The 12,201-nt window shown below is 65.3% G+C and overlaps 1 protein-coding gene across 1 annotated transcript in view; it reads left to right on the top strand.

Annotated features, from left to right (window-relative positions):
* POC1A (POC1 centriolar protein A) overlaps positions 1 to 11,585 on the top strand; it is a 36,111-nt gene extending 24,526 nt beyond the window's left edge. The window contains exons 10-11 of the mRNA XM_045857481.1: positions 4,708 to 4,851; positions 10,939 to 11,585. Of these exons, the coding sequence (XP_045713437.1) occupies positions 4,708 to 4,851; positions 10,939 to 11,037 (243 nt within the window). The 3' untranslated portion in view covers positions 11,038 to 11,585. The remainder of the gene's footprint in view (positions 1 to 4,707; positions 4,852 to 10,938) is intronic.
* The last annotated feature ends 616 nt before the right edge of the window (positions 11,586 to 12,201 follow it).

Genomic DNA, 12,201 nt, shown 5'->3' on the forward strand with positions numbered 1-12,201 from the left:
GGGGGGTCCTGGGTCAGAGATGGAAGGGCAGACAGCCATCTCTGCTCTGAGCAGGTGTTAACGGTTGACCACCCACCCGCTAGAGGGGTCGCTCTGTCGGGTCAGCCGTGGGGTTGCTGTGGGAAAGCTGCAGCCACTCCTGGCAGCCGGCCTGCTGTCTGTAGACAGGACAGCCGCTGCCTGGGAAACCCCGTCTGGGGACAGCCGGGTGCTGACAGCCGGGGAGACGGAGGCTCTGGGCAGCCCCGAGCTGTGACACTGGCTTTCTGCACTTGGAAGCCGTGATGCCGGACCAGCAGGGGACCTCACAGGCCGCCCCGGGCACCTGCAGCCTGGGCTTGGCCCGTCGGCGGTGCCCCGTGGAGGGGTAGTGACTGGCACCCTGGGAGCAGGGCGGCAGTGACGGGCCGTGTCACAGTCACTGCCGTGTCGAGGAGCAGGGGGGCTCCCAGGGCGTCTCAGGTGCACCGGCCTTTACAAAGAGTCAGGCCTAGTGACCCCTGAGTAGTAACGTTCACCACGTGAAAAGGTGAAGCGTTCTCTGCGCTCCGACAGACGCAGAGTCGCGTAGTCACTGCCGCGTCGAGGTGGAGAGTGACTCCGCCTTTCCCCCCGAAGTGGCCTCGCGCCTCTTTGTAGTCGGTGCACCCCCTTCCCAGCCCCAGTCACGGGGCGAGCGTGTGGTTTTCAGCGTCGGGCATCAGCGGCTCATACAGCTGTGTGTTCTGTGTGGTCTGGTTCCTCTCACTCCGCCCGACCATTCTGAGATCCACCTGTGCCGTCTCATTGCCTTTTCCTGCTGAGTGGTGCCCCGTCGGGTTGTTTGTCTGCCTGCCAGTGGAGTCTGGGGTATTCATAATTTTTGGCTCTCACAGATAAAGCTGCTGTTAACTTTCATGCACATGTCTTTCTGTGGATATATATTTCCGTTTTCCTTGGGTAAATACCTGGGAGTTGGATGACCGGGACATGCGTGTATTTGTCACTTTGGGGGACCGCCAAACGGCTTCCCCGAGTGCCTGCACCACCCCACCTTCCCCCCGGCGGTGAGGCAGGCCGCGTCCCTCCGCCTCCCCGCCAGCGCTGGGCGCGCTCGGTCGCTCTAACTGTAACCACGCCAACAGATGTGGGGGGGTGTCTCGCTGTGGTTTTAACTTTCATTTGCCTCATGGCTAATGATGTAGAGTGCCTTTTTTTCTTTTAATTCTAGAGAGAGGAAGTGGGGGAGAGAGAGAGAAAGAAACTTCGATTTGCTGTTCCGTTTATTTATGCATTCACTGGTTGATTCTCGTATGTGCCCTGACCGGGGATCGAACCTACAACCTTGGTGTTTCAGGACGGTGCTCTAACCAACTGAGCTACCCGGCCAGGGCTGTAGAACATCATTTTAGGTGTTCGTTTGCCATCTTTACATTTTCTTTGCTGGAGTATCTGTTCCAATCTTTTGCCTTTTTTTAAAAAAATTAGACTGTCTTCTCATTGAGTTTTGGAGGTTGTGTATGCTCTGGATATGAGTCTTCTGCCAGTCATGTGACTTGCGGGGGTTTTCCCCCGGTCTGTGCTCCGTGTTCTCATCTGAATCGTGCCTTTCAAGGAGCAGATGCTTTGAGTTTTGATGCAGTTCCTCTTTGAACTTGTGCTTTTGTGGATCACGCTTTTGGGTGTCATGTCTAAGAAACCTGTGTGACCCAACCCAAGGTCACAGAGGTGTCTCCCTGTACTTTAGAAGAGAAACGTACGTCAGCATTGTCGATCTAGGTTCTACTTTAGCCTACGATCCGTCTTGAGTTACTTCTTTAACATGGTACGAGATACAGGTTATGTACCAAAGTTCATTTTTTTTTTTTGCAGGTGGAGATTCTGTTGTTCCAGCAGTTGTTAAAAATACTCTTTTCTGTACTAAGTTGTTTGTATACCTTTGTTAAAAATTAATTGGCCTGGCCCTGAGTGGTGTGGCTCAGTGGATCGAGTGCCGGCCTGCGAACCAAAGGGTCACAGGTTTGATCCCCAGTCAGGGCACATGCCTGGTTTGCAGGCCAGGTCCCCAGTAGGGGGCGCGCGAGAGGCAACCACATGTTGATGTTTCTCTCCCTTCTCCTTGCCTTCCCCCTCTCTCAAGAAATAAATAAATAGTTTTTAAAGGTTAATTGGCCCAGTGTCCGTGGGTCTGCCCCTGGGCCCTGTCTGTCCCGTCGCTCCGTGTCTGCGTTGGCCAGAAGCTCACGGTCTGGGCTGCAGCTTCAGCCCGAGTGCCAGGGTCACGCAGAGGTGAGTCCTCCAATGGTCTTCTTCTGAAGACGGGTCTGGCCTTCCTGCTCCCGTTGCCTGTCCGTGTAAATGTCAGATCCAGCGTTCCCGTTCCTGCAGGTGGTTTGGGGGGAGTGGGCGTCTGAACCCAGCCAGGCCGTCGGTGCGCGAACGCGGCGCGTTTCTTCATGGACGCGGGTCCCCTCGGTGTCCACATCGCTGTGTCACAGTGGCCAGCGCGCAGACCTCGTGCCCGCGGTGCTCGGTCTACGTCCGAGCACTCTGCAGTGGGTCGGGCGGCCACCCCGGCCCGGAAACATGCGTCCGCCCGGAACGCCCGGAACCTGTGAGTGTGACCTTACCTGGGGAGGGTCTCCGTCACTGTGATGAATATGAAGCTGAGGGTCTCCAGATGAGCTCCTCCCGGGTGACAGGGTAGGCCGGAAAGCCAGCGGTGGGGGCGCAGGGAGGAGACCCCGGTGAAGGCAGGGCAGAGACGGGAGTGCGCGGACCCCTGCAGCCCCAGAAGCGGAAGAAGCGAGAAAGGGCTCTGTCTGCGTGTCTCCAGGGGGACTGCGGCCCTGACGACGCCTTCCCTTCGGACCCCGAGAGAATCCGTTTCTGTTGTCTTAAGCCACCGAGTGACCGTTTTCTAGAGCAGCCCTAGGAAACAAGCAGTACGTTTTTGGGGGTTTGGTGCTGTTGGAAAGATAACGGCCAAGAATGTTTTAAAATCAACAAAAGGCATCAAACCACAGATCCAAGAAGCTCAGGGAAATGACAGGAAAGCTGAAGAAATGGAACAAAGGAGAACCCCATACAAACTGCACTGAAGCTTCTGGAAACCAGAAAAGCTCAAAGGCGGACAAAGGAGACGCCGTGTGCACAGGGGTCGGAGGCCGGGGTCACAGAGTCGTTCCCCCGTGAAAGCACACGAGCCAGAAGGCACTGGAGTAACCTCTCCAGAGTTTTCACAGGGGAAAAAACCATCTGTTAACCCAGAGTTCTATACTCAGCAAAAACGTCTTTCAGAAATGGAGAAATAGAGACTTTTTTCAGATACACCAGCACACTTTTTAAAAAAAGAAATCTCTTTTTTTTCTCCCTCTGGGAGTCCAGCCACCACGTGTTTGCAGGGGCAGCAGGGGAACCGGGGACCCCAGGCGAGCTTCCCACAGAGTCGGACCGAGTCCTCCACCCCAAGTCTCCCCTGTTCTCCTGTTTTGATGTTACGATGTTTTGATGTTATGATTTGGCAAAAATGGAAGTGGTCAACTTTTCCTGGCTGGTATGACTCAGTGGTTTGAGTGTCCTCCTGCAAACCAAAAGGGTCGCCGGTTCAATTCCCAGTCGGGGCACGTGCCTGGGTTGTGGGCCAGGCCCCCAGCGGGGGATGAACAGGAGGCAACCACACGTTAATGTTCTCTCCCTCCCCTTCTCCCTCCCCTCCCCTCTCTCTAAAAATAAATACAACCTTTTGTTTAAAAAGCTGTAAATAGAGCAGCAAAACATTTTTTAGGGAAGGAGGGAGGAAGGAAGTTAGGAAGTTGTGGACTGGCGCGGCCCCGTAGGCGTGTGCGGGGGTGGATGCTGCGAGGTACCCGAGAGCCACTGGGCAGCCCCCCCCCCACCCTTCCGTGTCCGACGCAGCCCAGGTCCGGTGTTCCCCCTGTCGCTGCCCTGCGCATCCTGCCGCCGTTGCTGCCCACGGCCCTGGCGCACGTGTCTTCCCAGTCTTGCCCGTCACCTCCTCTCCGCTTCGTCGCTCGCTCGGCCCCGCCCTTGGGGAAATGCCACATCTCCAGAGGGCCCCGGAGTGCAGGCGAGGGGCTGCAGTGCGGGGGGGTGGGGGACGGGGGGGCGCGTGGGGCTCTGGGCCCAGCCGAGGAGAGCACGAGCCTCACCCGGCACGTCACTCCCACAGGGAACAAGTCCACAGGGGGTTGTAGGTCCCTAGACCAAACGGGGGCCCCTGCTGCTGGGTCCATGGGAGCCGGGTGGCTTGGGAAGACCCGCGCTTTCCAGGTCAGGGGAAGCCCCGCCTGTGCGCAGGGTGGTGCCCGATTTGGGGGACGTGTGGGGCCAGCAGGAGTCTCCTTATGCAGTCACTGTCCTTCCAGGGGTGGGGGGAGTCGAGGGACTGGCTTGTACCTTTGGAGACTGAAGGAGCTTTGGCAGGAACCCCAAGCCTTGTTGGAAGTAGCCGGGGCCTCAAGCCCACAGCTGAGGGTGCTGTCCGGCCCACCTGCCCCCCAGCCCCCCAGCCCCTCCAGTCCCTCCAGCCCCAACTGCCAGGCGCTGGATCCCCCTTCAGTCACAGCCTCTGCTCCGAGGGGCAGGCCTGCACTGAGGGGTCCCTGCTGTGGCCTTTTCTCCCCGACCTTGGGGGCCTTTGTCCCCACCAACGCCCCCGTGAGCCCTCGCTCAGGCCTGAGGCCCCTTTCCTCTCGTTGTCCACAGCTGGAAGGGGACTTCCCTGTCCCCGCGGGCGAAGGCAGGAGCCAGGAGACGGTGCGGAGCCTGCCACCGGAGCCCGGCAGCGTGCCGCAGGCGCTGACCAGCACGCTGGAGCACATCGTGGGCCAGCTGGACATCCTCACCCAGGTAGGCCGCCCCCCGCTCAGGAACGTGGCCGCGACGGGCCCGCTTCCGGCCCCAGCGAGTGGAACGAACGGCAGTGCCCTGACGAGCCACTGGACCCCCCAGATCGCCAGGGCCAGATCCTGCCGGGGCCTGCCCGCCTCGTCCGGTGGGTCCGGCTGTCCTCTCTTGGGTCCTGGACGGTCAGGGGCTGCCCTTGGGCCAGAGTCCTGCTCAGGACGGCCCGAGCTCCTGCCATGGGGCTGGGTGACAAGAGGCTTATTTCCTCCGTCGAGAGGCTGCCTCCCGGGGGCAGGGATGCGGCACCCTGCGGTCTGGGCCAGAGACGCTCGGGGGGGCTGCCCGCAGTGGCCGCGGAGGGGCTGGGCCTCAGCCCTTCCCCAGGCCTGCGCTCCTGTGGGCAGTTTGCTCCCTGGGGCCTGCCCACGCGGGGCATGGGCAGGCCGTGTCTCCCTGGGCCGGGCCGGGCCGGGCCGGCTCGTGCGTGTCCCTGCACGGGGTCGGGCAGGAGCCCGGTCTCCCGTCCATCTGTGGCCGAGACAGACGGCGCCCCCACCCAGAGAAGCTGCGGGCGAAGGCTGCTGCCGTCCAGAGGGGCTCGGGGCGGCTGCGGCTTCCTCCGGGGCCTGGGAATGGCCTTGGTTGGGTGGGCTTTCCTGTGAGGCCCTGCGGGCCTGGAGTGGGGCGGGGGGCGGGGCCTCACTCTGAGAGGGGGGACGAGGGAGGCTCTGGAGGTTTGCTCTCGCTCTTCCGGGGACCCAGTGCTCTCCAAGGAGGAGTCGAGCCCAGACCGCCAGGAGGGGCCCCTGTGAGTATTGTGTCTGGGACGGGCAGCCCCCAGCGGGCCTGCGCGGCTCTGCCGGTGGCCACAGCGTGGCTGGCCTGCAGCCCTTGGCACCCTCGCAGAGGAGGCACCATCTCGGGCATGGCTGGGTGCAGAAACGGCAGTGTGAAGCCTCGGACTCAGCAGGACCGGCCGTTTGGGGAGCGGTCCGGGCCCAGCTGCTGGACGGGGGAGCCCAGACGCCGCTCCCCAGGGCAGGGGAGCCCACGGGCCCGTCGGGTCCCTGAGCGGGTCCTGTCGGGGGGTGGGGGGGCGGCAGCCCCAGGTCGCCCAGGCCCCCGGGGGGCTGGGGGCCGCTGCGTGTCGTCAGGCCTCGGCGAGTCGGTCCCCTCACACGGTTGGCCGACACGGCAGCCTGTCAGAAGTGGGGCGCAGATGTCGTCCAAGGCTGCGGTCCCCGCCCCGTGCTCGGCCCCTGGGGCCGGAGCACAGCAGGGCCTGCCCGGGGCTGGCGAGGAGACGCGCTGGGACGCAGGCCAGTGTCGGTGGGGTGTGCGGCCCAGGCCCCCCCCAACCCCCAGCTCGGGGGGTTAGCGCCCCGTGGGTCCCAGGAGCATCCGGTTTTCTGGGTGGTGGTGAGAGAACTCACTTTTTATTGCTTCTCCTTTGGGGGCAATGAGGAAAAGCCCGTGTTTATGGAAAAGGAGTTGCCGTAAAACCACAAGGAAAGCAACTCAGCCGGGGTTCCTTGGTCATGCGGCTAGTCTAGCAACGGAAAACTCTGTTTCACGTACTTCCCGCGGAGAGTGGGCCCCCCGTGGGGCGGGGCGGGGCGGGGGTGCGGGCAGCAGAGGGGCCCCAGCTCAGTAAACGACGCGGAGAGGCGCGCAGTCGGACTGTGGCCCCGGGACAGACCCTCAACCGCTGTGCGTCAGCGGCAGGCTGGGCGCGAGAGGGGCTGTGGAACAGATGGTCGCTGGGCCTGAGAGACTGGGCGGACCTGCTCTGGAAACCGGGTTTGTTGGTGCCTCAGCGTGTGTGGGGTCCTGGGCGGGTTAGCCTGGCAGACGTCAGCCCAGGAGGGAGGCTCCGCCCCTGCCCCTCGGAAGGTGAGGACAGGGAGCTTTTGGTGCTCATCAGATCAGGACGGAAGGTGGGAGGGGGTGCACCCCCACTTCCCGCCGAGGCCAGGAGGTTCCCTCCCTCCCAAGCCAGCCGGCAGGGCCCCTCCAGCCCGCCCACCCTTGCCTCCCTCCCCTCCCTCCCCTCAGGCCCGCCAGGTCCAGGGACCGGGCCCGGGGAGCATTGCAGGCGAGGGCCGCCTTTAGGGGCCGGGCCGGCCGGCGCAGGCCTGCGTGCTGCGTCCCCAGTGCCCACAGCCCGTGCCCCCTCGGCGCTCAGCGTGCCCCTCTCGTGGGCCAGCGGCTGTGCCCGGGAGCGGGAGGCCGGTGTGAGCAGGAGCAGGCAGAACCCCCATCCGCCTGGCGCGGGCACCGGTGCGGCGTCGGCGGGCTGCTCGAAGGGCTGGCGTCCTCCCGGGGCCGGGGCCGACGCGGGGCCTCACTGCGGGGAGGCCGGCCGGCCCTGCACATGTGGATGCGTGTGCACGCGTGTGCGCGCGAGCACTCCCAGACACGCACGCATGCACGCGCGCAGACGGGAGGGACGGAGATGGGGCCGGCAGGAGGCGGGGCAGAGCCGGCCGGCGCTGGGCCCGGCAGCCCCTCCGCGGTGCTGGCTCACCAGGCCCCACGGCGGGAGCCCCTTCGGTTGCATCTGTTTCAGATCTTCAGAGTCTGAGTGAAGTCAGACCACGCCACGGGGGAGATTAATCCCACATTTTTCCATCTCTGCAATGAAACCCCAGGCAAGTCTGACGTCCTGTGTGGCACAGCCAAGGCGGGCGCTGAGCCAGTGGCCAACCCCAGGAGGTTGCCCGCCGCCTGGCTCTGTTGCCCCCGTGACCTTGCTGGGTGACCGTGCCCTCTCCTTGAGACCCCGGGCAGCTGGGACCCTCTGTCCCCTGGTATTCGGGCTCCTGTGTTGGGGGTCAGGGGACTGAGGCACCCCAGCCCCCTGGGGAGTCTGCCTGGCGGGGGGCACAGCAGCCGCTGGCTGGGAATGAGCAGAAGGGTTAGGGCTAGGGTTAGTCCCCACACTCGGAAGCCAGGCCACTGGAGTTCGCGGCTCACGTTTGTCACGTGTAAGCTGTGTGACTTCAGGCGAGTCGCTGATGTCCCCGTGCCTCAGTTTCCTCCCCGAAATGGGGGCGATGAAGGCCACGGCCGCGAGGAGGGCTGCTGAGGGGCACTCGGCGCCTTGGGAGCAGCCCCTGGAGCGGAGCGTCGGGGACCATCAGTCCCCCACCCCCAAAGCCCGGCCCTGGTCCTCCCGCTGGTCTGCCCTCGAGCCTGGGCCCCCGCCCAGTTGTGAGGGCACCCAGCCTGGCTGCTGGAAGGCAGAGCCGAGAGAGCGGCCTGGCCCCCCGGGCCCAGCAGCCGGGGGTGCTTGGGGCAGGCCCTCCTTCCTGGCCGCCTCGCCCAGACAGGCCTGCCCTGCGGCCGGGACCCTGCACTGGGCAGCCCACGTCAGGCAGAGCCGTCTCCTTTACTGGCACCCGTCACCAGCCCGCCCTCCGCAGGGCCTTCCTGAGGGGCTGGGACCTCTGGCCCCTGTTCCTCTGGGCACGGGCAAGGCAGGGTGAGGGGCTGTGCTGGCCGCCTGGGCTCAGGGCCACGGGGTGCCGGCTCGGCGGCACTCCTCGCCCTCTTCCCTGTGCCCGGGGCCCGCAGGCAGGCCGAGGCCACAGGCCACCGTGCGCCGGGCACATGGCGTGGGGCCGTGGCTCCAGGCTGGTCAGCGAGGGGCCCGCCGTGAACAAGGCCGCAGGGCGTTACCGGGGATGCCTGGCGGCCTGAACCTCTCCCGGATGCTCTTCCTGCCTCCCGCCGCCCCAGCAGCCGGGCGGTGTGGCGGCGCGGCAGTGGCCCTGCGCCTGCCCAGCCCTGGGGACACCTCCCCCCCGGTGGAGAGAAGGCTTGTCGACACGCGTGCTCGCGGCCCAGCGTTTCCAGGACTCGCTCCACACCGTGTTCTCCCTGCGGCCGGGGCTGGAGTGGGGCTGCGAGGACAGTCCGGCCCTGGGCCAGGCGGCCCAGCTGGTTGCAGCGTCGTCCCAGACACCCGAGGGTCGTGGGTTTGAGTCCCAGCAGGGCACATAACGCGGCTGCAGTTTTGATTCTCCTGTCCAGGTGCCTGCAAAAGACAACTGATCAGTGTTTCTTTCTCTCTCTCTCCCACTCCCCCTCCTCTCAAAAGCAATGAAAAAATGCCCTTGAGTGGGAATTTTAAAAAATAGAACAATTGTGAAGCAGAGAATACAGTGCTAACATAGAGTAATCCTCATTCGTCCTCCTCCCGCCGGCCTGTCCTTCCAGCCCGTGGGGCAGCCTGGTGGGCAGGACCCCTGGCTGGTGGCTGCCACCCAGCATCTTGGCCGAGGCGGAGGGGGTGGAGAGGTGGGGCCCCAACCCAGCAGCCTGGCGGGGGGCGGGGGGGCTGCAGGGCTGAGGTGCCGGACTCGTTTGAAACCTGTTTGTCTATAACGTGGTGGGAATCTCCCCCTGAACCCCCCAAAGAAAGGGCCCCCCGCTGGGCCAGCACACCGGGTCCGGGGGCCGGGTGGGAGGGAAGTAGGCGGTGTTTTTCTGCTCAGAGAAACGTAACATTGACAAATGCAGCGGCTGTGTCTCCACGGCGCTGAAGGAAGGACGGGGGGCCCCTGGAACTAAGGGGGGGCCCGGAGACTCGTGGTCACGCCCCTGCTGCTGCTGACGTGGCCCTGCACCCCCCACAACCTCTGCGCCTGGAGGGGGGGTCCCTGGGAAAGCTCTGGAGGAGGCGGGAGAGGAGAGCGCTCCCCCGCCGTGGCCTGGTGTCGGGGCCATCAGAAGAAGTCTGGGTGAAGAGTGGTTTTGGTGCTTGGCTCGGTGCGAGCAGTCTCGGCAGCCAGTGGAAACTTCCAGGAATGCTGCTGTGGGCCGGCCCGGGGCTGTTTCCGCTGCCGCTTTTACGAGACGCAGACCCCTTCCCGGCCAGCAGCCAGCAGCCAGCAGCCAGCACGGGGGTGGGGCGGGGGTGGGGGGGCCATCTCGGCCCAGCTCTGGCCCTCAGGGCCCAGTTCCCAGTCCCAGGGGTTCCTCAGCCTGTGCCGTGGCCCGGGGCGTGGAGCTGGGGGGCCCCGCCAGCTCAGTCAGGAGTGCTGGCCGCCAGGAGGGGCAGCCCCCACCAGTGGCCGGCGGCACGGGGGACCAGCAGCCCCAGCGGAAACTCCTGCCCCGGGACGTCAGCGGTCCACTCCGTGTGTGAACGGGAAGGCGCTTGTCCGCTGGACCGGGGCCAGGAGCCTCCAGGGAGCCCCTGGGGCGGTGGCGGAACCTCCCGGGAAAGGCCACGGGCAAACGGGGAAAATTAGCAGGAAGTTTGTTTCTTAGCTGACCCGGTTCTGAGGCCTGTCCCCAGTGGGCTCGCCCAGTGCCCGGCGGGGGCCTGGCACGCATAGGCCCTCAGCCAGCCCGTGGTGAGGGGAGTGGGTGGTGGGCCCCGCCGCCCACCAGCAGGGTCAGGGTGGGCATGATGGGTGGGGCGGGCCCGTGGGGAGCAAGGCCTCGGCCTCCGGAAGCCACCGTGACAGCAGGCGTGTCCCAGTGGCCAGCGCAGTTCGGTGGAGCCGCTGCGCCCCGTGCTCAGTCCCCTCCTGGTCTGCAGGGGAGCTGTGAGCTCAGCGTTGCCCTTCCCGTTCCCGAGGGGGACATGGGCTCAGAGCTGGGGGGCTGGGGCCTGCGCCCCGGGCCCCTCGGACCCAGGCGGGGTGCCTTCCTCGGAGGGCGCGGTGCTCTCACCTGCGGAGTGACGATGGTGGGTGGTGTCTGGGTGTTCACGGGCAGCCTGGCCCCGGGGCAGCAGTGGTTCTGCTCCGGAACTCCAGTCCAGACACCAGACCGCCAGGGCCAGGGACGCCCGGCCTCGGCTGTCTCGGGAGTGACCGAGGGCTCTGGGACCTGCTGCCACCTTTCTCTCGCCGTGCCTCCCCCCGCCCGCAGACCCCCGAGAACAACCGCCAGAGGGTGGGGGGCGCAGAGGTGAAGGCAGGAGCTGCCCCAGTAGCCCCTGGAGGTGCGGGGCCGGGCGGGACCCTGGGCAAGAAGAGCTGACCGCTGGCCTTCCGAGTGCGGGCGGAGCAGGACCGGCGTGGGGGGTCCCCAGGGCGGCGCGCCTCCTGAGCCTGAGCACCTGCTGTCTTGCAGACGGTCTCCATCCTGGAGCAGCGGCTGACGCTGACGGAGGACAAGCTGAAGCAGTGCCTGGAGAACCAGCAGCTAATCATGCAGAGAGCACCACCGTGATCCAGGGAGCAGCAATTAGGAACTCAATCGATTTGGGGGGCGGGCAGGCAGGGGCTGGTGCTGCGGGACTTGGGGGAATACACAGGGTTCGGCGCTGCGGGAATGGCTGCGGGGACGGCGTCCGTGCGGGGCGCGGGGGCTGTGCCCTTCCGCCCGCCCTGCGGTCTGCGCTGGAGAAGCTCCGCCCGACGCAGGAGGCCCCGTCGGCACGGCCCACCCGTCCACAGCAGACCACGTCTGGTTTGACGTAAAACCACTTGAGAATGTTTGCCACCCTGGACTTCTAAGGAGCCCTGGGACCCCGGCTCCCCCAGGGGAGGGAGCCCCAAGTCGCTTTAATTCACTCGCCGCGCAGCCGAGACACGGGCTGCTCCTGGAAGGCTGAGCTGGGACCTTTCGGAGACCCTGATGGAAGCCCCCCCGCCATGGGCCTGGTGACTCCGGTCCCCCCAGAAGCGAGCACTCTGGCTTCGCGGCGGCTGGGGTTTCTGCTCTAGCCAGGACCTGGTGGCTTCCTCTGCGTGCACACGGGTGAACGAGTCTCAACATTAAAACGAATTCTATGGAAGCTGTCATAGAAATGGCTCCTTCTGAGTGAGGCCCCTGCCAGGGCCCCCCCCCCCGAGGCCTGGAACACCCTTGTGTGCATGGGGGAGCGGGGACAGCCTGACCCCTGCCTCCTGCCTCCTGCTCCCGGCTGGCCCCAGCCGGCTCCCATGGGGACCAGCAGGCGCCTGCATTTGCATCGGCTCCTTCCTCCACGCCCGTGCGGGAAGCCCGGGGTCTGGGTGTCCACGCGTCTGGGTGTCCACGCTGTCGGCATTTGGCCCTGGGCCCGGCTGTCTGGGGAGGGTTCCCTTCTCCCACGCACCTGCCAGGGCGGGGGGCGCTCGGACTTCCCGGGAGCTGTCAGTGCCGCCCACTAACGAGGGTCGTGGCCTCTGCGGCTTCCAGGTGGGAGCGGGGCCGAACGCCTGGGCTGCCTCCCCAAGCCGGGCGGGGGGAGGGCGCAGGCTGGGTCGGGCTTCAAGCGCTGCCTTTGCTCCTCCTCCGTGTGACCTCCACTGGTGGCATGGCCCAGGTGCTCGTGCGAAGAGGTGGTGACGAGCCCCCTCCAGGTGATGACGAGCCAGGTGCTGCCCTGGGCCCCCTGCCCTCCCGCCA

The sequence above is a fragment of the Phyllostomus hastatus genome, unplaced genomic scaffold (genome assembly GCF_019186645.2).
Source record: "Phyllostomus hastatus isolate PE091 unplaced genomic scaffold, TTU_PhHast_1.1 phas_scaffold_129, whole genome shotgun sequence".
Classification (NCBI taxonomy): Eukaryota; Metazoa; Chordata; class Mammalia; order Chiroptera; family Phyllostomidae; genus Phyllostomus; species Phyllostomus hastatus.